Source organism: Callospermophilus lateralis, chromosome 6 (genome assembly GCF_048772815.1).
Source record: "Callospermophilus lateralis isolate mCalLat2 chromosome 6, mCalLat2.hap1, whole genome shotgun sequence".
In the NCBI taxonomy this organism is placed as follows: Eukaryota; Metazoa; Chordata; class Mammalia; order Rodentia; family Sciuridae; genus Callospermophilus; species Callospermophilus lateralis.
In genome coordinates, this window is record NC_135310.1 from 140,726,013 (window position 1) to 140,753,075 (window position 27,063).

At 45.8% G+C, this 27,063-nt stretch overlaps 1 protein-coding gene across 4 annotated transcripts in view; it reads right to left on the reverse strand.

Annotated features, from left to right (window-relative positions):
* The window catches only part of Slc22a23 (solute carrier family 22 member 23), a 182,036-nt gene that overhangs the window by 40,701 nt on the left and 114,272 nt on the right, over positions 1-27,063 (reverse strand). For all 4 annotated transcript variants that reach the window (XM_076859136.1, XM_076859140.1, XM_076859139.1 and 1 more), the window contains one exon: positions 9,903-10,071. In XM_076859136.1, the coding sequence (XP_076715251.1) occupies positions 9,903-10,071 (169 nt within the window). The remainder of the gene's footprint in view (positions 1-9,902; positions 10,072-27,063) is intronic.

Here is a 27,063-nt window from a genome sequence, read left to right on the forward strand (position 1 = left end):
GCTCATTCAATTTTCGCCACTGGAATATGGAGTACATTTGTATTTCTACATTTGTCTTTTGTTAGCATTATCCAGTCTTTCCCCAATCTAGATAATTTGTAGACAAAAATAGGATTTGACTAAGATTTTTTTTTATTTCCAATACATCTCCCTAAATTAACTAATAATCTGTTAAAAAATAATTTTTGCACATTTATTCAAACTCCTAGAATCTACGGCTTTTTATGATTTGCTTCTTCCTTTTTCCTTTGAGGGAGAAATTTTCCTATCTGACTTAATTGTTAATGTAACTGAAATCAGTCTCCCTCCTTGTGTGCAGGGAATTCCACAGCCCTTATTTGATTGATAATAAAGTCTCTTTGTATAATGTAGTATTTTGACCCCCTTTTTGAAATAAAACCTTTTGAAGGAGGAAGGTATTGTGTCTCTTGTCTGGGCAAGAAGAACCACTGATCACTGCTGGATTTCACACACACACACACACACACACACCACACATTTATACAATTTTCAATGGCTCTTTTAATCGTTCTAACAATAAGCAGCAAAATTAATTCATCCATTTAAATTTTTATTAAGCCTCTATCAGGGTAGGTAGTGATACTCTAATGGTTTTAAGAAATGTTCTTATAATTGTTAAACAATGTAGTAGATATAAAAAAAGAAAAAGAGGACACAGGGCATCCTTCCTGAATAAGCATTGCTCTGTGCCAAGTGCATCTTGTGCTCAGTAACACAGGGGCCTCCTGGGCTCAGCAGCTCCATGGAGTGCAGGACTGAGCTGAGTAGCTGGTAGCCTTTAGGTCAGCCTTAGCGTCTACCCGCAGGATTCAGACCCCAGCCCTGCTTAGCGCTACAGGCCTTTCAGCAAACCATCAAATCTCTGGGTCCCTCAGTTTCTTTATCTGCACCAGGTTGTCCTAGCATCTACTTCAGAGGGCCTTCGGGAGGATGAAAGGGGCAAGGGATTTGAAAGCATAGTCTGACTATGAAACAAAGTCTGGCCTGGGCCAGGGCTGGTGGATGTCTATAGTCCCAGCTACTCAGGAGTTCAAGGTCAGCCTGAGTAACAGAGAGAGACTGCATGACAAAAAAATAAAGAGAGTCTTTGACTCTCCCAAACAAACCCTCAAGAAATGTTAAAAATTATTATTATTATGGCTAAAATGTTTTTAATATTTAAAGAATTGGGATCATATTGGAATTATTACTATTTTTTCAAACTGGACATTTATCTAACCTGAGGCCATCTGTTTGTTTCACAGTGGCAGTTTTCTGGAAACTTTTAATAATTAAAATCCCTTTCAGCATGTACATGGTTTCCTAAGGGTTTCTGCCCCCAGGAGCCTCAAAGCTGTCGCCCTTCCCAGCTGGTGCTTTCTTTATGATGGCAAGCGGGGCTTTTCTTCCATATTAACATTTATCTTTCATTTGGGGAATCGACACTATCACTTATGCTCCAACGGTAGGCAGCGCGGCCCAATCCTTCTCTCATTTCCTCATTATTTCCCCTATGGCTGATTATCTTCTTATGGCTGTCCCCAATGCTTCTGAAGATCGTGCTGATTGCCAACCACTTCTTTCTCTCATCAGAATGAAATTCCGACCCAACAGGATGCAGTTCATGATTGTCTTCGTGCATCTGGAGCACGCCTGCTGTGCTTCCTCTAAGCGCCTCACACAAAGCATGCGTGCCAGGTAAATGCAAGATGAGGGTCTTTCCCCACTAGGTACTTGCTGAAAAGTCCTGAGAGACAGTACAAGGTGGAGGGATTGGCTGTGAGCAGCAACAGCTTTCAGAGAAGACGCCCGTGGCTGCTGGTGGCCGATCAGGTTAAGCAAGGTAGGAGGAACCTTTCCGCCTGTTACACAGAGACCAGCCAGGATGGAAGCCGCCAACATGTGTCTGTGTCCAGGGTGCCAAGTGGTTCCATCTAGGACCAAGCTTTTGTCACCTCATCATTCCTGGGAATACTGGCGATGTCTGCTGTCTGAGATGGTCAAGATGGCATCTGTCCTGGCAGTGAAGTTGGACCAGGGAATCAGCTCTCTCTCGCAAGGTGGTATCTGTTTCCTTTCACTATAGACCCTGGAAGCCTCTTTCATTTACAAAGTTATGAATTTCTACACGGATGACTCAGAGGATGTCCTTTTGTGTCTTCTTAACATCTCCATCCAAAGTGTACCAGGTCCCACCCTCCCATGCAGGAGGTCATGCCACTTCTTCTGCTGACACGTGACTGCTTCTCAAACTTCAGGGTCCAGCGGCACCCCAGGAGCTCTTCATAGGGGACCCGACCCTCGGACACCAAATTCAGCAGCATCAGCCTTCACTTAGGAATTTGTTGGAAACACTGATTCTTAGATTCAGTCCTGGGGTTGCACTTTGGGAACCACTGGCTTTTGAAAACCAGTCTTTAATGACTTTCCCTACTTATGAGTGTTTTGCCAAAGCTTCTTGATTCCTCAGTTTCCCCATCTGAAAACAGGAATAATCCCACTGACCACAACTGTGACCTCATTCAAGAATAGGATGGTTAAGACATCTTCACACATACAAAGGCTGCAGCTGATCTTGGGGAAAGTGTGTCCTAAACTTTTTAAGACCTGCTCAAGTTGATGAACGTCACAACGTATGCCTCTGCCTCAGAGGAGACACGAGATATAAATTACAGGGTAGTTTCCCTTCTGTGTCAAGATGTTCCCTGAGGCAGGACTGTGATGACAGTCCTGACACCTAGAGAAACACCGCTTGAGAAACAGTGGGCAGGCACGTGTCCAGTAAGCTGTCCCTGGACTGCTCACTGAATCCAGATCCCAACTGTGCACTAGAAAAAATGCACCCAGAGGTAAGGTGTTGCGCACACCAGCACCTTGGGAAAGAGCCTTTTGGAGTGCCTACTTCCTGTGGGCCCCTCCAGAACACTTCAGACAGACACCACATGGACAGCGTGCTCCCTCCTGTCATTCCTTGGTAGGGAATTCCACCCAGAAAAACAGTTGTCACCCTGTCCCACGTCTTACCTTCCCTAACGTCCACCCTGCCATCTCCAGAGATGTTCTAATGCAACTCAGACCTGGACCTCAAAATACAGCAGCAGATGGTGCTGTGCACAGGGCTTCTGGCCAGGGGAGGAGCTGGCACCCCGGTTCAGGCTGCAGTCCTAGAAGGGGCACCTTTTCCCAGTTTGTACAATTTGAATGTAGTGGCGCTTCCAGCCAGCATCCTCTTCCACTCTTGAGTCATGTGCCGCTTATCTTCCTGGCATATCTAAACAGAACTCCTCTTAGGCTTTCCCTCTTTCTTCTATTTTAGATCTTGACTGTTTCTTCCCATTCTTTTTTTTTTTTTTTTTTGGGCCACGAGCTTGAAAGAAGTCTTCATTTATTCTAGAGAAAGGACCAGTTAGTATGACTTCCTTCTAGATTGGCACTGAAGCTCCTGTTGCCCTGTCCTAAGGGATGACAAATGCTCTCACAAAGTGACTAAACAAGTATTTCTATTTGGGACAAAGGCAGGGTGGATCTTAGCTTCAGGCCTCTGAGTCTATTAGAGGAATTACCTACTACCTGTGGCAGGGATTATATCACATGCAATCTCTCTTTTTTTTCTTGCTTCAGGACAAAGAGCTTAAATCTGATCCTGTGGAGCGCACTTACACACAGCTCAGCTCCAGGGTGCGCATCATTTCATTCTCCCTGGCCCTTGGCTTTGGCAGCTCTTCTTCTACCTAAGCCCACAGGGAAACCCACAGTGGGTCCTGCCTGGCCCAGGCACGGAAATGCGTTATGAGCGTCCCCAGGCACCTCTGGGATGACATGGTTCTCCTGCCTTGGCTCTACTCACCAGGGCACAGACCATTCATGGGTCACATCTTCCCTGTCACCAAGAGCACCTGCACCCTCCATACCCCGTCACAAGTTCCTGTCTAATCTCTGGGTACATCACACTGCTGCCTCCTTGGGCTGGCTGGCTTCTCCATCTTTGTGGTCACTTTATTCCAGAACATTCTGTAACCTTGTAGCTGCTGAAGGGCTGCCTATTGATCAGACCTTTTGATTTTCTGATGTTTTTGACATTCTGGGACTTTACTGATGCTCAGGAGACTGCCACTCCCAGGGTTAATGCATTCCTAGAGATAGGACAAGATTCACCTTCAAATGCATGAGTCACATGGATACCAACAATCCACAGCCCACATCCCCCCCAAAAATCACTTCCTACCTCAGACTCACATGCTGAGCTGCTCTCCGCCAGCCCTAATCACTGCAGGACCAGGTATCAGACAACTGGGGACAACTTTATGTCCCAGAGCCTGCTCAAGTAGTCAGTCTAGATAGTCCTAAGCCTTCTTACCCTGTCTCCTCTGTTCTTTCCTGGGGCGGGATTGGGAGAATAACCCACAATAAAGGCTCCTGCCCACATTTTCTCCTTTCCTCTGCCGCCTGACAGATGTTGGTGATTTCCTGTGTGGCCCTGTGTGGCATGGCGTGGCCCTGTGTGGCATGGTGTGCCCCCTCCTCCTGGAAACTGTGAGCAACGAACTATCATTTCAATGGCAATCGCTCCTGACCTGTTGACCTCACTGCACCTAGATAACAGTAAAGCTTGCCTTTAGAACACACTGTTTTCAAGCAAGTCCCATTGTCCTCAAGAACGAAACCCTCCCCTTCTAAGGTTCTCCATGAACTGCTTACCTCATTCTGTCACCCTCCAAACTCTAATGGCCTCCATAGTTCATGGGATGGACCAGCCCTGTTCGCTGCTCCTCCTCTTACCCTCTTGTCCATTGGCAAGTTTCCCTGGGTTCACTGCTAAAGCATTCCTCCCATGAGACCTCAGCAGGTGACCCTGTCCATCTCCTAGTGTAGGCACCGTGGCATCTCACACCAGTGGTCTTTACAGTTGTCTATCCCTACATTAACCCTCACCTGTGCTGGGTCTGTTCTCCACACATCAGACAGATCCTCTCTGAGCACACACCAGAGCCTGCTAGTCCCCTGCTTACAACCCTCTGACACATTTCCATAGCTTTCTGGAACAGGCACATGGTGCTGAAAGAGCCCCACCTACGTTTCCGAGTCTCCTTCTACCGGTCCCTCTTGTCTACCAGGTTCCAGTGGCTACCGACCTTCCTCTGCCCCTTCCAGAAGGAGCCAATGGAAGCTTCTGCCTGGCTGTTCCCTTTGGCTTGGGACACTTTTCTACCCAGAACTCAGCATGACTTCTCTCTGGTTCTTTAGGTGTCAGCACAAGGTTCAGCTCCTCAGAGAGGAGCTCTGAGCTGCCCAGGCTTTCGCTACCCTCCATCCCACTGTGCCGTTGGATTTTCGTCACAGTGCTGATTATCTAGAAGCACAGTATTTGCTTATTTATGGATTTGTGGTCTGTGGGATCCCTCCCACCCCTGCATTGTATTTCTCAAGGGAGTGGTGACTTAATCATGTGTAGTATATTTGGCATCTAGAATAGCATTGGCACGGGGAACTGGTAATTACTCAATAAATAATAGCCAAATTAACTTCTCTCTCAGATTGTTCTGATTTCTATAGTTCCTGAAATGCAAATTCCCCAGTCTATAATTTTTGATCTTCCTAATGGTTTTCTCAGAGATCTGTGATTTCATCTTTTGCAAGAATTTTCTTTCATGTGAGCCTTCAGTTAGCTCATGGGAGGTTCTATTGTTTACCCTGGAAAGTCTATTTCTCAGCCTTAGTAGGTGGCTGGAATTTGGAACCCACAACCATGCATGATGCAGACTTTAAGACTCCTATTTTTTTAGGGTGAGTCTTTCTGCCCACAGTCCAGGGAACCAGCCAGTTTGGAACTGAGTTCCTATGGTGGGCAAAGACTTTCGAGTCCTGTTGTCACTGATGGTTTTGACTCCTGTGTTTATTTAAGGAGCTCAGTTCTAATTGCAAAGAGCCTGTATTCTTTTTCTGTTTTCATAACAAAATGCCCGCAACTGGATAGTATATAAAGAAAAGAGATTTATTTAGCAGAGAGTACTGGAGGCAGAAAGCCCAAGATGAGTGGGCCCCATCATTTCAACCTCTGGTGAGTGCTTTATGGCAGATGGCATCTGTGTTAGTCAAGTTTTCAATATTATGGCCAAAACACTCGATGAGAACAATTTAGAGAGGAAAAGTTTATCTGGGACTCAGGGTTTCAGAGGTTTCAGTCCATGGTCAGCTAACTCCATTGCTGTGAGCCTGAGGTGAGGCAGAATATCATAGTGGAAGGGTGTGGTGGAGCAAAGCTGCTCAGTTAGCGGCAGCTCAGTCTTTTATAACAACCCATCCTCATGAGATCTAACTGCTCCATGAGAAGAGCTTCAGCCCTCTCCAAGGACACGCCCCCAATGACCTAATTACTTCCCATTAGGTCCACCTCTTAAAGGTTCCACCACCTCCCAACACCACCAAATTGAGGACCAAGCATCCAGCACAGGAACAAATCACATCCAAACCATGGCAAAGCCTGAGAGTTCTAGACACTGTACAGGTCTTCAAACCCAAGCTCCTTAGGCTTCTTTCCGGTTCAGACACTGAGCTATTTCTTTCTCTTGCCCTGGCTCCTGGTAACTTCTCTTTGTCACATTGGAGCTCAGCATTGTTTTTTTTTTTTTTTTTTTTTAACATTATACTTTATCCAGCATTTGAACAGGCCTCTGCCTGTTCAGTCCTCTCTCTTGACTAGGAGATCCCTTCTGGCCCATCTCTCCACACCTTTGTCTTCACTGCCCCCCCAACCTAATAACCCGCACCCTGGGGGTTCCGCCTCGCACTGACGGGTTTATAGTTCTCATTAACACGTGCGCTTCCATGCCTGCTCCTTAGAGTTACTCCAAAACATCATGCATGCAGCTAGGCACCCTGGGTGCTTGCAATAAATACTTGCTTGTTAAAGCAAAGTGAGCGACTTTCAATATTTTGCCACCAACAGCTGGTTGTGCCGGCTGGTGCTGCCACTCAGCCCTTCTCCCCAATAGGCCACTGCATCCTGTGGAATGAGAAGCCTACTGCAGCAGAAGGGAAGAGGCTGTAATTAGGGAGATGAAAAAGGGCAGGCACTGCCACAGTCTTTCAAAGCCAGTAATTCTTGTGGAGCCTTTCAAGACTGGTAGGCAAAGGTGGAATATATTTCTCACCACCACGTTTTGTTTCGTTTTTTCCCCCCAATTTTCTGGGGAATCAAACCCAGGACTTCATGCATGCTGAGGTAGTGCTCTGCCACTAAGCTAGACCCCCTGCCCTCATCACTGATTCTTTCCTTTTACATTGGACTCCTATACGTGTTAAGAGGTGATATAATGATAGTAGTAATTGTATTAGTTAATATTTAGTATTTATAGAAACTTACAGGCCTGATGTGCTAAGCACCATCAATAATAATAATATAAATAAAATATAATAATATTAAACATATTCATCAACACAGAGGGCACTAAGTGATAGGCATCACTCTAAGTGTTTCTCAAATTGACTTTTCCTAACCTGAGTGTTGATGAATCTGAAGCCCAGAGAGGTTAAGCAACTTGTCAAAGAGGCTCTGTACCCAAGTCTCCCTTCCAGACTGCTTCTGTGCATCCCCACTGCGTGCACTGTTACAAACAACTGTGTGTAGTAGAAACTATTATGACCTACTTCTTATGGAGATGAGAAAGCAGAGACTCAAGTGTGGAGCAGGTTGCTAGAGACACAGCAGCCTGACTGCAGTAGGGAGCAGTGAGCACGAGGCATGGCACTTGGGACCACTGCCCAGCCACTCCCGCGGGCACACTTTAACTTGTTAAAGTCCCCTGCAGGCCTTTTCAAAAGTGATAAAATTCTATTTTTAAATTTGTATATTTTCAAAAAATTTTATTGTAACTTGTAACGTGTTTAAATAAATGCATGCTTTATCTTGATTGTCGTTAACCTCAATGTATTTCTAAAATTTAAATTAAAAAAAGATAAACAAAACCCCCAGCCATTCCCAGTATAGGCCAGCCCTACAGACCTGGAGCTGGTCTCCAGGCCCTTCTCCAGGCCCTTCTGGCCCCAGGTCTCTTCCCACCTGGGACAGGTGCAGGGGGTGGGGGCAGAGAAATAGTCCTGTCTGTTCTTCCTGGGGTGTGAGGCTCTGAGAAGTTATTTTCCCCCATCCCAGGCCTCCAGCCCTGGGTGGGCGAACAACACCCAGTGCCCTCAGGAAGCAGCAGAGCTGAGTAGAGGATTTGCAGGGCAGGCATGAGGGACAAAGGCCGAGGGAAGGCAGGGTACAGTGCCTCTACCCATAGAGCAGTGGTTTTTCAACATTGGCTGAACAGGAATCCTCTTGAACCTTTTAAAATTTCAGTTGTCCAGAGGTCATATCCCCTAGAGCAGTGCGTTCAATTGTTTTATTTTTTCCCTCCCTCTAAGGTCAGCAAGTCAAAAACTTGAAAGTTACTCTGAAGGACCAGATAGGAAGCACTTTCAGCTCTGTGGCTGGAGTGGCTATCTCCAAGTCCAGGCTCCAACAGGAGCCAGCTAGGGGACCACAGCTCTGTGCTCTGCACAGTGGACCACAAGACACCAGGAGTGAGCCACTCGCTGTCTGTAGAGTGCTCGCAGTCTGTGCCTGGCACAGGGTCAAGCACAGAATGAGCATTTGTTAGATAAATCAGTGCCCTCGAATTCTCCAACAGGCAAAGCCTAGTGGCAGATGCCCCAGGGCAGGGGACAGGAAGGCCTTCCTTATAAGATAAAAGGAAGACAGTGGATGATCCCCTTCTGCTCCCAGGAAACGACCTCATTCTTGGCTTCTAGAGACCCTGCTAGAGGTATAAGGGTGTCCTGGGTTTCACCTGGCTCTGGGGCTGGGGAGGAGCCTGGTGTTGGCAGCTGTAGCTGGTGAGCACCTCCCACCCTTTTGTTCAAGTTATTGCTGGCTTCCTGCCGCCCCTGAGGTTCTCCTGTCACACACAGCCAGCAGGGCCTAGCTCTTGAGGAAAATGCGCCTGTTCACTGGTTCACCCTCATTTCTGGGAGGGTGGCTTTGCTACCAGAATGGGAGGTGCCAGAACTGTGAAGTTAAGGCAGGTGCTACACTTCACCATGCAGTGCCATGCGTATCCTGTGCACTATGGCGTATTGAATGTCTGGGTGAAGCGCAGGCATGGACAGGTGGGAAGGAAGGGAAAGAGAATGTGGGAAGGAAGGGAAAGGGAAGGAGGGAAGGAGGCAAGCATCTATAAAAAGGGTCAGAGAATTATTTTTTTTCCTTCAATCTCTACCCATAGAGTGGTTTTTCAATATTGGCTGAACAGGAATCCTCTTGAACCTTTTAAAATTTCAGTTGTCCAGAGGTCATATCCCCTAGAGCAGTGCGTTCAATTGTATTTTTTTTCCTCCCTCTAAGGTCAGCAAGTCAAAAACTTGAAAGTTACTCTGAAGGACCAGATAGGAAGCACTTTCAGCTCTGTGGGTTTCCCAGTCTCTATTGCCTTGTCTCAGTAGGAAAGTGTCCCTGGGCAAGGCATGTGTCAACACCTGAGCAGGACTGTGCTCCAGTAACACTTGACACAGATGGTGGGCTGGACTTGGCCCACAGGCTGAAGTCTGCCCACTCCTTACCCAGAGGAGATAGGAAGCTTCGACATCACTTCATTGACATCTCCATGTCTTCCTCCCAACATGAGTCCCCCCCCCCCCCCAACGCCCGACCCTGGCTTGCAAATCCTTTCATAAAAATTCATGTCAAAGTAACCCTGGGGGGTGGGGGGCTGCAGCAAGGAGCTGTGAAGCCAGACTGGCCCCAGGCAGATCACTGGAGCTGGGTGACGGGCTTGGACTTGTGGGAAGTCTGGGGATCACAGGGCCTGTGCCCTGAGCGTGCGGGGATGTGAATGACAGGGACGCACGCGGAAGATACTCACGACCAGTAGAGCAGCATGAGCAGGAAGGGGCAGATGATGAGGGCCTGCAGCACCTGCCAGTCCCGGCACAGGGCGGCCAGCCCGGGCATGAGGAACTGGCCAGCCATGGCCACGAAGCTCGCCACCATCGTGATCATGAACCGTTTTCCAGGCGGACACAGCTCTATTCCTAGGACACAGAACAACAAGAGAGACGTGAGTGACGTGCCGGAGGCCTGGGGGAGCCCTACGTGATATGCCAACATCTCTACATGGGTGAACTGAGGCCTGACAGGAAAGGGAGCAAGAGTGTGGCTCAAGGTCACAGAGCAAGGGCACTGTGATTCAGAGGTGCTTAGCTCAGAAACTAGGAAATGCTGCTGCCTGTGGGGATGGACTTTCTGCATTGCCCACTGTCCCCTTCTTTTGAGGTTACTGAGCTGGCTGTCCAGCGTGTTCCCTTGAGTGTCTGAGCCGTTGCCATTCCCTCCTGTCTAGGACGCTGCTGGACACCCTCTCAACCTGTAGATGGGACACCAGCAACATCCATCCATTCACTCTCCACCTGTCCATCTCTTCTCCTGGTCCTGACCTCAGTGCTCCTTGAAAACTCTGAGTTCCAGGTGACCTGCGGTCCCTGGGAGATCAAGATAGAGCTGAGTTGCCACCTATCTATGTAAACAAGACAAGAACAAATAAAAAATCATAGCGCAATGATGTGGCTGGAAAACTCCTTCTCACATTGGAATCCTGGAACCTACTCTAATGTGGGTAGGTTGGGCATCTTTTCCCAGGCTGCAGATGAATCACTTCTAATTCAAGTGAAAAAAGACTGTCTGTTTTCAACAAATGCCCCCTGATGGAGGCAGATCATGGTTCCTCCTGTCTCAATTTTACCTTGAGTAAAAAATATGCTTATATAACTTTAACCAAGTGACAACCCCATGCAGGCCCACTTCATGAATCCTAAAATAATGGTCCTTAAAACTAGAGGCATAGTTTTTATTAGACTTTCCACTTACACAGCATGCAAATTTGTTCGCTACTCTCCTACTACAAATGTACAGTATTCCCTATATTTTTCTTTCTTGCCTTTTTTTTTTTATTGTTTTAAGTATAGTTAAAAGGATTTGAGAAGAAAAAGCAAAAGAAGAAAGCCCCTCAGCAGAAAATACTTTCATGCCTTTGAGTCTGGAGACTGTTCAAAGGGTGGACTTTGTAGATTGTTACAATAGCGCATGGGCTGGTTCTCCAGGCTGGGGTAGAGGTAGGAGGTCCCAAGGCACAGAGGAGGGGGAAGATGAGAGGGAGAATGAAAAAACTATACTTGGCTACAAGGATGTTATCAGTCTTAACAAAGACAGGGCATTGTGTCAGCCAAACCTATACCAGCTCATCTTTAGAAGGAAAAAAAAAAAATGTCATTGGCATTTCTATTTCTGCTTGGTCACAAATGGTCATCATCATAGCTACATTGATGAGTGGCAGAGAAACCTGGTCTCACTGACTATCGCTAATAAAGAGCCTTTTACCATTTAATTAGGAAAACAGGATTAAATAACCCACTCTGGGCCATTTGCTGTGATGCTGTTCCTTCAATACCACAGGCCAAACTCAGTAAAAGGATTACTGCCTCGCAGGGCCCAGAGGTGGCATTTCTGCCCTCTGAAATAATAAAGAAAAGAGTCTCTTCAGAAAAGGCTAAGAGTGGTAGGTTCTAGTTTTCACTTATTAAGCACAAGCAGATTTGCTGCTATGGAAACCAGAAATCTGCATTAGCCACAGTGCATGCAGTGTTAGGAGGCTCAGCATCAGATAAGAAAATTTAGCACTTGGTCACTCCTATAACCTTTGAACAAAGCCAGAGAGAGAATGTCAAAGTAGCAATAATGGCTTCATGTCAGTGAGTTTGGTCATATGACAGACCTATGTGCTCCTTGTGCTTTTTCTCTTTACTGCCTCTTTAATTTAGTGACACAGTATACATTAAAACATTGGCGACTTTGGCAGTCCCCTCTTATCTGTGGTTTTATTTTCCATGTTTTCAGTTACCTGTAGTCAATCCTAATTTGAAAATATTAAATGGAGAATTCCAGAAAATGACAACCCATGAGTTTTGAATTGCATGTCATTCTGAGCAGCATGATGAAAGTTTGTGCCATTCCACTCTGTGGGGAGTGAGTAATCCCTTGTCCTGTGTATCCATGCTGTATATGTTACCCACCCTGTAGCCACTTAGTAACATCCCAATTATTAAGTTGACTGTCATGATAAATCATAGTGCTTGTGTTCAGGTAATTCTTATTTTACTTAACAAGACAAAAAGTAGTGATGTTGATAATTCAGAAGCGACAAAGAAAAGCCACAGAATGCTTATTTTAAATGAAAAGGTGAAAATTCTCAACTTCCCAAAGAAAGAAAAAAAAAAATCATATACTTAAGGTGGCTAAAGTCTATGGTAAGAAAGAAATATACTATGTAAAGGGTTTGTTTACATACTAAAACTGCTGAGGTTTCAGGCATGCACTGCACTGGGGGTCTTCAAATATATCACCCAAGAATAAGGGGGGGGTGCTACTGTACAATTCTTTTACTACATGCCCTCCTTGGGATCCCTAATCCCACATACTAATCTACACTTGTGTGATATCATTCAAAGGATCACAAAATGACTTCCGAGACCATGGTCTAGGTTTGCAGATGATGGAAGAAAATGTTTCCTTAATGGGCAAGTAATGGTGTGGTTTGACGTCACAGTCTCTCCTGGGCACAAAGGATTGCAGTGGCTACTACATCAATCAGTGTGACCACTGATGTGAAAACTATTAAATTGTCATAGTTTTTCTCTTTGAGGTCCTCTCTCCTAAGTGGTCTGAGTTGCCCCTTAACTTCTCTCCACCTGTGGGGTCCGTGGACCTGAGATGTCAGCCTCACAGGGGAGCTTGTTAGAAATGCTTCAGCCCAGGCCCACTCAGACCTACAGAATCAGCACCCCTATTCTAACAAGAACCCTGGACCCCTCTTGAGGACAGGCTCCCTGAACTTCCCAAGCACTTTAAGCACGTTTGCCTCCCTGATACAGAGCTGAAGAAGGAGAGCCAGCTTTTGATCTCTCCACTCCTGCTTTTGCTAGGAATCCTGGCAGAGATTTGACTTTATCTCACCGGGTAGAGCAACCCAAGGTACACAAGGCAGATATTTGTTCTTTTGGCAATTCCTGCTGTGGTAATGGAAAAGCACAGTGACTTGAAGTAGGGACACAGATGTGGACATTTTTTGCCTTGACTCACCAGAAATTCTTTCTAAATTGCTTGAATCCAACCATGTTCTGAAGGTTGGCTATAAAAATTAAAAAAAAAAAAAAAAAAAAAAAAAAAAAGCAGCAGCAACAGCAATTACCAAGGAACCACAGGCACTTTAGGCTTGCCATTAATCACATGTTCCTTTTGGAAGGTGAGAAATCAATTTTTTTTTTTTTTTTCTGAAATAGGAGAGAGAGAATCCACCAGAATATTAAAGCCTTAAGTTACAGCATCTGTCAGAAGGGGTTAAGGACTGCAAAGAGGTGTCTGTGGCCACCCATGGCCTGCTCCACCTCTGTAAGCAGGAGTAGTTGGTGTAATGGCTCACACACCTTGAAGATGCTACCCGTCACCTGGCTGGGATCACTGACCTTGACCTTGCAAGGCGGGGAATGGTGTTCCCAATCCAAGTGTCCCTGGAAAGCCTGGTTATTTTGGAGAGTAGGTCTCCCGCAGGCAGGCACCCATAGCACTCAAGGAAGACCCTGTTTCTAAGCTGTGTCCTGGTATGTCTTAGACCTAACTTCTTTGCCAATGAAGCCAAGCTTGTCTTAGAATGTCACTTAACAGGCAGCAAAACTTCCCCTGATTATGTAAAATGGTAATGGTCACAACTAGCCAGCATCTTAAATGATTCATGAAAGCATTAAACATAAACTATCCCAGATGTCCAGCATGCAGGGTCAACACTGCTGTGGTGAAGAGTCTGGACTGTGGAGGCAGAGTTCTTGGGTTCAAACCCTGTTCCTGCTGCTGGTGACCTCAGTGTGGTCATCTAAGTGATCATCTGTGCCTGAGTTTTGTGCAAAATGGGGCATTGTGAGTATTAAACAGTACACAGTGCTGAACACAGTAAGGGCTTTGTGCCAGTAGCGGTGAGTGATAATACTGTTCATTATCACCACGTCTTAACACGACAGTTATCACTCATTAGTCACATTTGACCCAATGACTCTCATTTGGTTTCATTTATTGTCTGCTTTATTTAGTGACTTTTCAGAGTTGGCCTGAGGGTTATTCTAAAAGACAGGAGAAGAGAAATCATCTACAATGACAGCCCATGCCATCACAATCCTCCTTCATCCCTTTTATTTCATGGAGATTCTCTCAGACCTGGAAGTAATCCATCAAAAAATAGAATTGAGGGTCTGGCTGGAGGTGTGACTCAGTGGTAAAGCACATGCAAAAGAAAATACAAGACCCTGGTTTGATTTCTGTTACTATGGACAAACTCATCCCAAACAAAAAAAAACAACATCAACAACAAAACAGAATCCAAGAAAACCAAGAAAGAGTCTCCAGTGTTAAAAATGCTCTTCCCTGAGTTCCTCAAAGGAGGAGGCTCACGGCGACTCTCAGAAGCTAGGCAAGCTTGGTTGACAAGCAGAGAAATTGCTGATGACTCCCAGAAGTAAACAACCCATAGTTAAGATGGAACTAAGGCATCTGGTCAGTAAGTAATGGGGACCGTGACCATGATGGTCAGTCCAGGGTGCGGGAGCAGCCCGAGGCTCGCGAAACAGGTGGCCTTGTTAGCAGCTGCAACTCCAGGAAGAAGATCTGCTTCTCAGAGTTTGCAGATTCTAATTAATTTCCTGGAAGAAAAGAAAGCTGTGCTTCTCAGAGCAGTCACGGCAGGTGACAGGAGGAAGGCCCAAGCGAGGGAGGCACCCAGGTCTGGCTGCCATCAGCTGGCTCCACAGTCCTTCCCTGAAGGATGGGACACAGGTCAGTTTGATGTGTCAACATGGCCAGGACACTGTCCCACGTATTCAATCAAACACTAAACTAAGGAGCTGGGGATGTGGCTTAGTGCCAAGGGAAGGGCACTTGCCTAGTATGCTGGGGGTCCTGGATTCCATCCCAGCATGAAAAAAACAAAATCAAAACCCAACAACGAACAACAAAAACAACCAAACCAAACCAAACCAAACAAAAAGCAATAACTTGAGTGTTGCTATGAAGATGTGACCATGTCCCTAATCAGCTGACTTTAAGTAAGAGAGACGGTCCTAGGTGATCTGGGCAGGAGGGGGTGACCTGATCTGTTGAAAGACTATAAAAACAGAGCTGAGGCTTCTTTGAGAAAGAGGGAAAAAATTCCACCTGGGTAAGGTGGCCAGTAAAAAGGGTGGGATTTGGGATTTTTCCAACTAGCTCCACAAACAAGGAATCCAGCACCTTGCAGAAAATCTCTAACATGTAACACCCACTGGTTTTATTTCTCTGGAGGCAGCTTGACATGGAGATCAGGACATCTTGCAAACCACACCAGGTCACATGGGGTCTTCCATAAGGAGAAGCCTCCACTCTTCTTACAGTAACCCACAGGACGGATGTGGCTCCACTTCATCCCTTCCCTTCCCAGCCCAGCCCTGAGCAGTGTCCCCAGGCTCCCAGGGCACTGTTAAACCCGGGGGTGGGGGGTAGCGGGTGGGGGCGGGCATCCAAGTCCAAAAGCTATGAAGGCAACAGAGGACAAGACAACATTCTTCCCTCGTTCTTAATGTGCACAGATGGATCTTAGGTGGTGTCCCCAGATTAATAATACAATAATATGGAGGATAGGCAAGGACATGCAGCCCAGGGATTCTCCAGCAGAGGGGGAACTGGACAGAAAGAAGAAAGAAGAAAGAGTCAGGGGAACAGGACTTAAGAACTCCAGAGTTCTGGAAAGACCTATTAAATTTGGCAATAAAAAGGAAACATCATAGTGGCTTTCATGTTCATTTCAGGAATGAGAAGGCTGGGGAGAGGGTGCTTGGTGCCACTGACCTCCTCCACTCCAGGAATTTGAGGCCCAGACTGTAAAGGGAACAAACAGCTCCCCAGGGCCCATCCAGCTCAGAAATTCCATCATCTTATATAATAGCCACTAAGAGGCTGTGCATGGAGATGGACCAGATTTCAAACATTGCCCCTTTAAGTTGTTGGCTTCAAAGCAGAACTAGCAGAAACCCAACACCTGGTCTGCATGAAGGACTTTGAGGGTGCAGAGGCCCAAGGCAGGGTCTGGGTGGCTCCATCGCCTGACTCCAGCTCCACTGTGACCGGGAGCTTGTGGGGCCACTCTGTGGGCTGGGGCAGGACACCTCTCAGTGGATTGGTGGCTAACTGGAAAGTGCTGAAGCTCTGAAGATACCAATGACCACTATAGAGACAAGCAAAGTTCTTACAGGAGACCCCTGTGGCGTGTCAACCCAGGGCCTCACCGTACACTGGAACATTCTCCTCTGGCACAGACCTAAGGCTTGTCTTCTTTGTTCACTCTTTGTCACCTATGTTTGTCCTGCTTTTTAAAAGCCTATTGTTTTGCTGATTTTTAATGCTGAATCATGATTTTAGAAATTCCTTCCTTATACAACATTGTTTTTTTTTTTTGAGTGCTGGCGACGGAACCCAGGACCATGCATATAATAACCAAGCACTCTGCTATCGAACTACACCTCCAGCCCTAATTTATTTATTTTCTTTTTTAAGAAAAATATCCCATGTTCAATGTTCATGGAAGACAGCCTGTTAGCTATCAGCACTCTCAACAACTGCAGGCATCCCTTACTTGCAGGACAAGCCCTTAGAAAATTGTTGAATTGCTGGCTAAGAACCCCGCTCTGCATATTAAAACATTTACACCTTGGCATCTCAGGGGGAGAAGCCCCAGGTAAAACAAGAAGTTTGGTGCTGATGTGGGCTGGTGGAACTCAGCCAGCCCTGGCTTTAGCATCTGAGAGATCTGCCTGCCAGACATACCAGTCACAGAACAAAGTGCTACCATTCTTTCTGTATCCCCCAGACCCCGCGAACACACACACTTATCATCCTCTGGATTCAGTAATTATAAATATTTAATTAAAAGATGTTTGGAACTAGTCTTTAAAAAACATATCCTATCCTCCTGCAAATGTATAAAATGTAGTCTTTATTCTTTCTAAAACACTCTTTTTTTTTTTTTTTTTGGTGCTGGGAGTTGAAATCCATGGCCTCACACATGCTAGGCCAGCAGTGTACCACTGAGCTACATCCACAGTTTTAACCACATTATATAAAATACTGTATATGCTGGCTGTAGGTAGTGAGAAGTAAAACTTTCTTGGGGTTTCAAAGGGTTCTTGGCGTTTCTAAAATGACTACACAGGATTTTTGGGGGGTTGGATTTGGTTAGTAACAAAGGAACATATTAAGGTGGCTGACCATATTTAAACCAGAGAACTAGGTATTTTCAGAATCCTTGTAAGAGAGTGTGCCTTGCAGAGGACAGGCTGAGGCACAGACTGGAGCAGACAGGAGCCTGGTCTTCCCAGCTGTGTGAAGTTACTCAATCTCTTTGTGTTTCTGTGTCCTGGTCTCTAAGGTAGATAATAAATGTATCATGCATGGCAGTTGTGATAAAACAAAATAGAGTGACATCTGACTCATACCCACGCCACAAAGGGATTCCAATGTGTCTTTGTCCTTGCAGACATTAAGTGCCTTGAGAGTTCTGGGGTGGGGTGATTTCAGAAAGAGATTAGCTCCAGTGAACCAGGTTCTTCCATCTGGGGCATAAACTATCTTGTATTTTTTGTCACGCTGGTCAAAATGGACTCAAGTGATACTTCACACAAACCCCATGTGCTGGGATTCTTCTTCTTCTTTTTTTTTTAATAGTCTCCCCATCCAGGGGAAGCTGAGCAGGTTACTTGGCAGGAAAAGGATCTTCAGAGCCAGGGTCTTTCCCTTCCAGAGACTGAAGGTAGAGGTGGGGGGCGGGGGAGGCACATGAGCTGCCCCTTGTTCCTGCCACACAGATTCATTTTGAGGATCTCCTTGGCCCGTGGCCCACACCCAGATCCACCTACTCTCCCCTTGCTGATTCATGTGTGGAATTCCAAGAAATGCAGTTGGGGAGACTGGGGGATGAATGACAGGACTCCACAGAGAGAGAGGCACACACTGTTCCCGGGGAACTCAGCAAAGTCGAGAAACACTGTTATGATATGTTCTCCTCGGAAAGCACTTCACAGCAAAAGTCAGCACTTAAAATCCACACTGCACTAGTCACTGTGTGGCCAGGCCCCAAACCACCTTGCACACAGGATAAGTCTGCACCACCTTGCACACAGGATAAGTCTGCACCACCTTGCACACAGGATAAGTCTGCACAACTCACTGGCAGAGGGGGGAGAAGGGCTCCCTCCACTGCTCAAGCACCAAAATTAATCATGATTCCTGGAACAGATCTGTGGAATAAGGGATCTATCATGACACTGCTGCCTGACTCCTTGCCCCCTACCAAGGTCTGCACAAAGGCCTGGGTGCCCATGGGACCCGGGGGGCTTGGAGGCCAAAGTTACACAGCCCAGGACTATGAACACAGGGGATTGGCACAGGCTGCTTCTCCAAACCCGCTGCCCTTATAAACTGGCCACTCCTCTACTGACCTCCCCAGTTACCAGAGAGATTAGAAGCCTATTCTGCAGAGGAGGGGACACATGGAATAGAGGGAAACTCTCAATGGAGTTTCTCAGCAGAGACCTGGCAGACCATGTGACTTGCTCAGTTGGTGATCTTACTCATGTCGGTTCCTGCTTGGTCTCAGGGCTGATGAGCCCCCTGGGAGGCCACCAGAGGCTCCCTTGAAGACCGCCTTTTCATCCCAGACACCTCGTGCCTTCTTCCACTGGCTGCCTGGCCCCCTCATGTCCCCATAATATGGGCCACTCTTCTTCACTGTACTTTTGCTCCTTCGGCCACTCACTGTGCTAGGCCTGGAAGGGAACGACCCACTCAATAATTACTACCACAGGCAAGTTCACAGGGCCCCTGGGGACCTGGAAAGCAGACCTTGGGATATGTGATTGTGGGATTCCTTATTATAGCAAGAGAGCCTGAAATTGCAGGTCACAGAGACCCAAATAGCATTTGAAGGCATGATTGTAAAAGGTTGCTATTATCACAACACTGCAGAATCTCTCCTCCCTGTGGAACAATTCATTTTTCTTCTTAATTCAGGTTTGCCAATCCGAAGGCATGGTCAAAAGCATTCAAAAAGAGTGGTTTTTCTCCCTTCAGAGAAAGAGAAACTAAAAAGCAGGAAATTTTAGGTATTTCCCCCCAAATGACATTCTAGTGGCTGCTGGACATGTAGACATGGACATTTAAATGTTCAAATGCAGAAGTACTGAATTAATTACCATTTGAGTATCTAGTATGTCTCTGGCACCAGGGTAGGCAATGGCTCCTATGTATTGTAGGCCAAACATTTTGGAAGGTATTTTTCATGTGTTAAACTCATTTTTTTTTTTTCTACCCAGCAACTCTGTATTATAGGTATGGTGTTTTTTTGGGGGAGGGAAGGAGTACCAGGGATTGAACTAAGGGGACTTACCCACTGAACCAGCCCTATTTTGTATTTTATTTAGAGACAGGATCTCACTGAGTTACTTAGCACCTCACTTTTGCTGAGGCTGGCTTTGAACTCGAGATCCTCCTGCCTCAGCCTCCGGAGCTACTGGGATTACAGGTGTGCACCACCATGCCCAGCATAGGTTTTAATGTTCATTTTACACAAGAGGATCCCAAAGCTCAGGGGGATTAAGTGACTTGTCCCAGATCCTACAGTTAAAGAGGAACAGAGGGAGGAGTTGAAACCAGGTTCCCCTATGCTATAGCCCATCAGTGCTGGGGGCAAGACTGTCTACAATTGCAACGGAATCTCAGCACCACAGAGACAAGTGCTCCCTTGGTTTTGCTCACTGCTGTTCTTCAGAGCCTTGGACCTCACCAGGCACACGCCAGAGGCTCATGTTTGTGTCAAATGAACACACATGCACCACTTTCTTCCAGTCTTCTCACTTTATCACTGTCTCCCTTTTCATGAAATCAATTACAGTCATTGCACAAGAAATTGATCAGTGAATCTGTAGACACCAGCCTGACCTTTTAGGTGGAACTTATCAAAGGCCACATCATGGTCTATGTATGCATATGCTAATGATAATTTAAGGAAATATCAACCATAAAATCCAATATAAACCATAAAGTTCAGTTTCCTTTCCAGATAATAAATTATTCCTACCACCTTACATCTTTTTTTTTTTTTTAAACCTAACATCACAATGACTCAAATGAGGAATAGAGATTTAAATCCTTGCTAATGTTTCAGCTCAGTGATCTCTTCTGTTTAAAAACAATGACTGATGTTTGGCAGTACATGCTTAAGAATCTAAATTAACGGCACTTTTAGATTCCCAGCTTTTAATAAGAGCAGAAAACCCCAAGGAGAGAAATGACTTCAAAAATTAGAACGGCCCATCTTCAAAAGAATCCTTGCCTTCCAGGTCTGCCCTGAGTTTTCAAGCTAAGGAGACGAAGGGAAGCCTGGGGTGGTTGTAGGGTCAAGTACACAGTTTAAAAATTACCATCCAGGTTTTCCAGCCAAGAATTCCAAAGTAACAATTCTCAATACCTCAATCATCTGGGGCTAGTCATTCTGCAGATCAAGGTCACACTCAATGATGGATCATGGATGCACACTTATGTTATGCATCTGAACAAATGCACGCCTCACAGGACTTCAGAGCTGAATTCCCCGAGGAGTGCCGCCAAACAGAACACCCCTCAATTGCTTCCAGCCTTGCCCCATAATTGCACGTGTGAGGTCCCCACCTGTCCGAGGGCAGGGAAAGTTCCCCAAGTTGTATTTCTCATCATCAGCCTCTTCCTTGTCATCATTTTATGAGCTTGTCATGCAATCCGGCAATTCAGGGCTGGCCTTATGTAAATAGAACGTATCTCAACATGAGTTCCACGTATCATTACTGTATGATATCTAGTAACAGCAACTGCATTTCACTCTTGGGTATCGTTTTCCTAAACAGGGAAGAATAAGTGGCAACTTTGTCTTCAGCAAGGCCTTTCTTTCTCCTCTCACCTGCCCATCTTCTCTTGTATCTTCATTTGAAACATTTCTTTTGAAAATGTACACATTCACAATGGAGAGAGAACAATGTAATGAGTCCCCATATACTCTCTGAAAGATTTTTCTGTACTTGGCCTCTCTCGGCTCATCTGCTTTATTCCCTCCCGCCTCCCCATATTTTAAATCAAATTTGTGACAATAATGTCATTTCACTTCTAAACACAGATATATGTCTCCCTCAAAAATGACATTTTCTTATATCAGTACAATGCCATCATCACATCTAACAAAAGCAACAATAATTCTTTAACGTTATTTATAACATCTAGTCGGTGTTCAAATTAATTATCACAAGGAGATCTTTTTAGTTTTTCAAAAACCGGGATTCAAATAAACTCCACCTGTTGTATCTCCCTCAGGTCTCCTGCCTGGAACAGACTCCACCTCTCTCTCGCACGGCACTGTCTCAGTGTGGGAACAAGAGGACTCTGGTTTTATGAGATCACTTTCCTATGGGATTGTTAACCTGTTCCTTCAAGCTCTGTTTTCACGTCTTATCTTGGGCCGGTTTGACTCAGGTTCAAGGTTTATGGCAGGAATGACCTATGGGTGGAGTCTGTATTTCATGGTCCTCACACAACTGAGCCACTAAGACTGGGGTATAGGTTTCTTCAGGGAGCTCAGGGTGGTGACTGGACTTTCTAATTCATCCTTGTTATGCACTGTGTCCACCTTCAACTACTTTGTCAAGAAGAGATTTAAATACCAACGAGGATCATTTCTTCACTTGGCAGACGGGGACAGGTAATGTCCAAGGTTCCCCATTTCACTCAGAGCAGAAGCAAAGTCTTTCACAATGACTCTGAGTCCTCATGTGCCCTGTGCCCCTCCTCTATCCCAGTGACCTCATTGCTACACCTAGTGACTCCATTTCGGCTACCCTGGCCAAGAGAAGGAACTCTTCCTCAAACCCAGCCCACCCAGGTCTCTGCCCAAGTGCCACCTTACTGGGGACGGCACTCTCTGTTTTCCACACTTCCCCATGTTCTTATCACACAGGGAGAGAGTCTCTAGAATGGGGTTTACAAGCATAGTCACTGCCTTTCAGCAGCATCCTCACCTGGAGACATGTCAGGAAAGCAAATTTCAGGGCTCTTCTCCTACCTACTGAACTAGAAACAAGGGTGGGGGTCAGCAGGCTGGGATAACAACCCTGCAAGGATTCTGATACATGTTCCCATTTAAGAACCACCCTGATGTACTTTACAGATAGGGTAAATTTAATCCACCTCGTAACCAGGCAAGCTAGCACTATTTTTTCATCTTGTTGGACAGATGATAAAACACAGCCAGTGATTCTCATTCCAGAAGTCTGGGGCAGGGACCCAGAAATCTGCATTTCTACAAAGTTCCCAGGTAACAATCCCTTGAGGACAGCCTTTGGAAACCAATGCTATAAACACTGTAGGCAGAGTTTTATACACCTTAATACTGAGGTTCCATAATTAGTCTTCCCTTTGTAGCATTAGCATATTAAAAACAAAACACAACAGAGCTTCTTTAGAGTTTATAACACCTGTTGACCTGCCAGTCCTGGAGTAATTAGATGTTTGCTTATGGGCCATCAGCAGATATGTGATTTTTTTTTTTCCATTGAAAAAAACCAGTTATTCCAATGTCCAAAGGGCAAGCAGGTAGAGACATAAAAGACCTGGAGGTGCAAGAAATTCAAAATTTCTCAGTCTATTTCAGTTCAAAGGAACCACAGAGAATATGGAGCAGGACAGGTGGAGTGGAATGCAGAAGATAAAGAATATGGGAACTGCCTGGTGTGAAGGGTAGAGCCCGTGGCAAGCCGCCAAGTGCTTGCCTGGTTGAAAGACCTTTATTTATTTATTTATTTTTTTAAAGAGAGAATTTTTAATATTTATTTATTTTTTTTTAGTTTTCGACGGACACAACATCTTTGTTTGTATGTGGTGCTGAGGATTGAAACCGGGCCGCACGCATGCCAGGCAAGCGCACTACTGCTTGAGCCACATCCCCAGCCCTTAAAGACCTTTAAATTTAATTAGAAAATAAAACACTGTTGAGGTCACACAAAACATGACCGAGGTCAGGGGCTGACCACGCACTGCTAGTCTGCAGCCTCTGATTCTTGTCCAACCTGCTCATTTTATTCAAGGGGAAAATAAGGTCACAGAATTAGTTGGTAGTAAAAGTTAAAACATGATTTCCAAGCCTGGGGCTCTCTGGACCTCACTACATTTGCCTTTGGAGAAGACAAAATCACTTGGGTTGCTTTGGGTTTATTTTTAAATGCAGATTACAATAAAAACAAAAATCAACCCTGATAGGACACATAGCAGTTAAAATTAGCTTCCTCCTCCTTCTGCTCCAAAGTGTAAAACCCTTTGTGTTATATTCAGCCTAATGAGCATCAGCCAACTAAATAGAGGGTCAGATCAGGCTAGCAACTAGACAGGAGTGTTCCGGAAACAAGTCCAAGGTGAGGGAATATGCTGGCAGCAATTTGGCAATAAAGTGGTTTTCTTCCCATTCCATATGCAATGACGCATCCTCAGCAGCAGCAGGGGCTTCTGAGATGGTCTAGGACTGGGCACTGTCTTCTTCTGGTACCATCTTGTTTTTCACACACAGTCTCTATCTTGGAATTTCCTGCTTGTGGGCATGAGGCCATGAGAAACTGGACGCTGCGAGCCAAGTCCTGCCCAGCGTCTCAGCCATCTCTGTGGTAAATTCTGCTGACCACATGTCTGGGTGTGGAACAAAGGCTCAGAGGGCAAGACTTTGGGTCCCATGTAGGGGACTCTGCAGGTCACACCACGTTCATCACACCCACGCCATGCTGTGTGCACAGCGTGGGTTCAGTAAATAGATGCTGAGTAACACATTTATGACCTTCAAGTAACAGAATACTCCCCTGCTTAAATCCCCCAGCGCTTAAGCCAAATTCTTCCACAGCTGGACTCAAGTTTATTTCATTGTGGACTCCACTTACTCACAGCTGTGTGGCCTCTTAAAACCTCAGCTGCCTTTAACATGAGGACAGGCATTTCTTTTAGAAGCTGGGGCTTTTTCTCTCCTGGGGGGCAGGGGCTCCATTGGCCCCTGCCCCTCCAGTTTTTTCAGATATCTGGGCTTATAAATGTGCTGACTCAATTCAGGACTGTTCTGTGGTATCCTAGAAGTGACTGTTGGAAGTTATAGAAAATGCACACACACAAAAATGTACCTCAACCAACTCAGGAGATAATCAAGTGTTTCCAATAATCCAGAGTTGCTGGGAGTCAGGACAGACTCGTGATGGTTGACTCCCGGTGGCTGGAGGAAGGAGACAGTGCCTCCGTGACACACCCACCTTATTCTTACTCGGCTGCTACAATTCCTTCTCCTTCTCCTTCTTCAGATGGGGGTCTTGCTATATTGGCCAGATTGGCCCTGAATTCCTGGGCTCAAGTGATCTTCCTGCCTCAGCCTCCCAAGCAGCTGGAACTACAGTTGCATACCTCTGCAACCAGCTTACAATAGCTTCTGATAGAAGTTTTCACTGCCAACGACCTTTCCCTTTTAATTCATCTGATACACTGTTGACAGGTTCCTACCTACCCCTAACGTTACAGCTCCTTTCTATTTCAACACTGCTAAAAATGCCATGTCAGTTCAACTTCTGAGCATGCTATTCCTGGTTCTTCATGATTTCACCCCAGTCTATCTTCCCTGGGCTTTTTCTCACTAGCCGCTCTCCTCACATAATGCAATATTCCTGGCTAACCAGATGGTTCTAAGCCTCTGTACCCTTGAACACCTTTTCCCATCCATTGATGCCCATCAGCCACTATCTTCCTCCAGGACTGCCAAACAGATGAAGTTTCCCTTTGCTAGACCCAAGAACTGTATTCTGGAGCTTCTTACACCCCACCTTCTCCTATATCACTCCGTCTCTCCCCACAGCTGTAAAAGGAAAACCGGCCTTGCTCATCTGTGTCCTTCCTAATGCCTAGTATTGTATTCAGACTTAAATGTTCAATGAACACTTGTTCAATTGAAATCACACGGAGAGGCACCATTTCTCTGGGAGGAAACATGAAGAGGATGAATTAATAACTGCAGTTTTTATTAAACACATTCCACAAAAGCATGAGGGTCTACTATGATTGTAGCTTCTGAGGACTGTCCCAATCACAAAGCACTGAACTCCCCAGAGCCGCCCCAATAACAGGGGAGCTAGAGGTCTCTTCACCACCAGATCCACACCTCCATCCCACCACTGCCACATCAGGCAGAGGGATGACTTAATGGAGTTGGGGACAGAAGTTGTTGTGCACAGAGAGCTTGTATGTGCCAGTCACTGGTCATTTTTATTTTTTATTTTTGGAAGGAACATCGGAAGGAATTAATTATGATTTTTAATTAGAGGGGTTCGGTAACTCGTCAAGGCTCACATTTCATCTTGTTTAAATTTCATCTGTATTGCATGACCACCTCTGTGATAGATCTTAACCATTTTTTTTTTTTTTTTGGTGGGGGGAAGTGCTGGTGACTGAACCAAGGCCCTCACATATGCCAGGCACATGTTCTACCACTGAGCTACTCCCAGCCTCTCTTTTTTAACCACCCTCTATCTTCTGTTTGTTTAATTTGCAGGGTCCAGGTGCTTGACCTAGAGGGTTCTGAGGAAAAGATTCTTTTTTCCTCTTGTACAATCATATCCTTAATATCGTAACATTTTATGGTAGTGTAATAACTTTTGTAATAAAAAGAATAATGCTATTAGAGAACTAAAACTCTATGCAGGATGAAAAGTGGGAACATTAAGATGAGCCCAATTATATAAGATGATGTCGTCTTTCAGATTCCCTGCTCCTGTCTAAAAACACTGGCTCTTCAAAGCCCAGAGTCACTATTTCATTCAAAATAACCAGATGAAGAACAGGGGGCAAGACGGAGTATCCAGGACAGAGTCCAGGAAGAGAGCCGGGGGTCTCTAGGTGGAAACTGGAGAGGTGTGGAGAAGGGCCACGGGGGAGGGGGGGGCTGGGGGTCGAGAGGAAATGCCAGGATCAAGGGAGGGAATAGCCAGCCATTCCTCAGGTGACCAAACAGATCTGTAGGTATCCACCCCCCCACCCCCCCACCCCACCCCCACCCCCGCTCCTGCTAAAATTCACATCAGCCTCCCTGCCATTCAGGCACCCTTACCACAATTCTGATAAAAATAAAAGCTGTGTTTTTCCCTGTTCTTCTCCCACCCCCAATGTGATAACTTATCACAGGTCCCCAGACCTTTGATGGGGACAGAGGGTGGTCCACCTTCAAGGCCTTTGTTTTCTGTCTACTTCCCAGGGGCAGCCCTGGCCCCATCCTCCCCGGGGGAACTTTAGCTTCCCCACACCTGGGCATGCTCATGCAGATGAGCGAAATGAAAAATGACTATTTCCAGGAGAATTTCTCTTTCCTCCTCACGGTGGAGGTGTTTCCTGGCCCACAAGGTTCTCCCACAAACAGCACTATCCGAGAGAGATGGTCTGGAGAAGGGAGTGGGATTGGTTGGCATTTCCATTCTCTAAGCGCCAGCCATGTGTTCTTGAGTGAGGCGCTTAATACCCTCCTGACAATAGGTACTACCCAGAAAAATTGGTTTTGAGAGTTAAAGAAAATGTGACATAAGGCAAAATGCCTGCACATTCACTTGGTGTCTCGAAATAGCACATTAACGTAAAAATTCAGGGACACAGTTACATAGCCCTGTAGGCTGGCCTGGGGACCTCAGCTGTATCTGAGACAAAATGTCCCTTTAGTTCCAAGTAACCACAATATAAGTGAACTTTTGTAGAAGTTTAAGACTCAGTGCAAAATTTGGGGACTTTTTGCATAAGAATAGCAACTTGCAAAGCGACCTCATTTCTAATCACAGTATAAGGATTTTCCTAAATGTTCCTTTGTAGAGAGGCAAAAA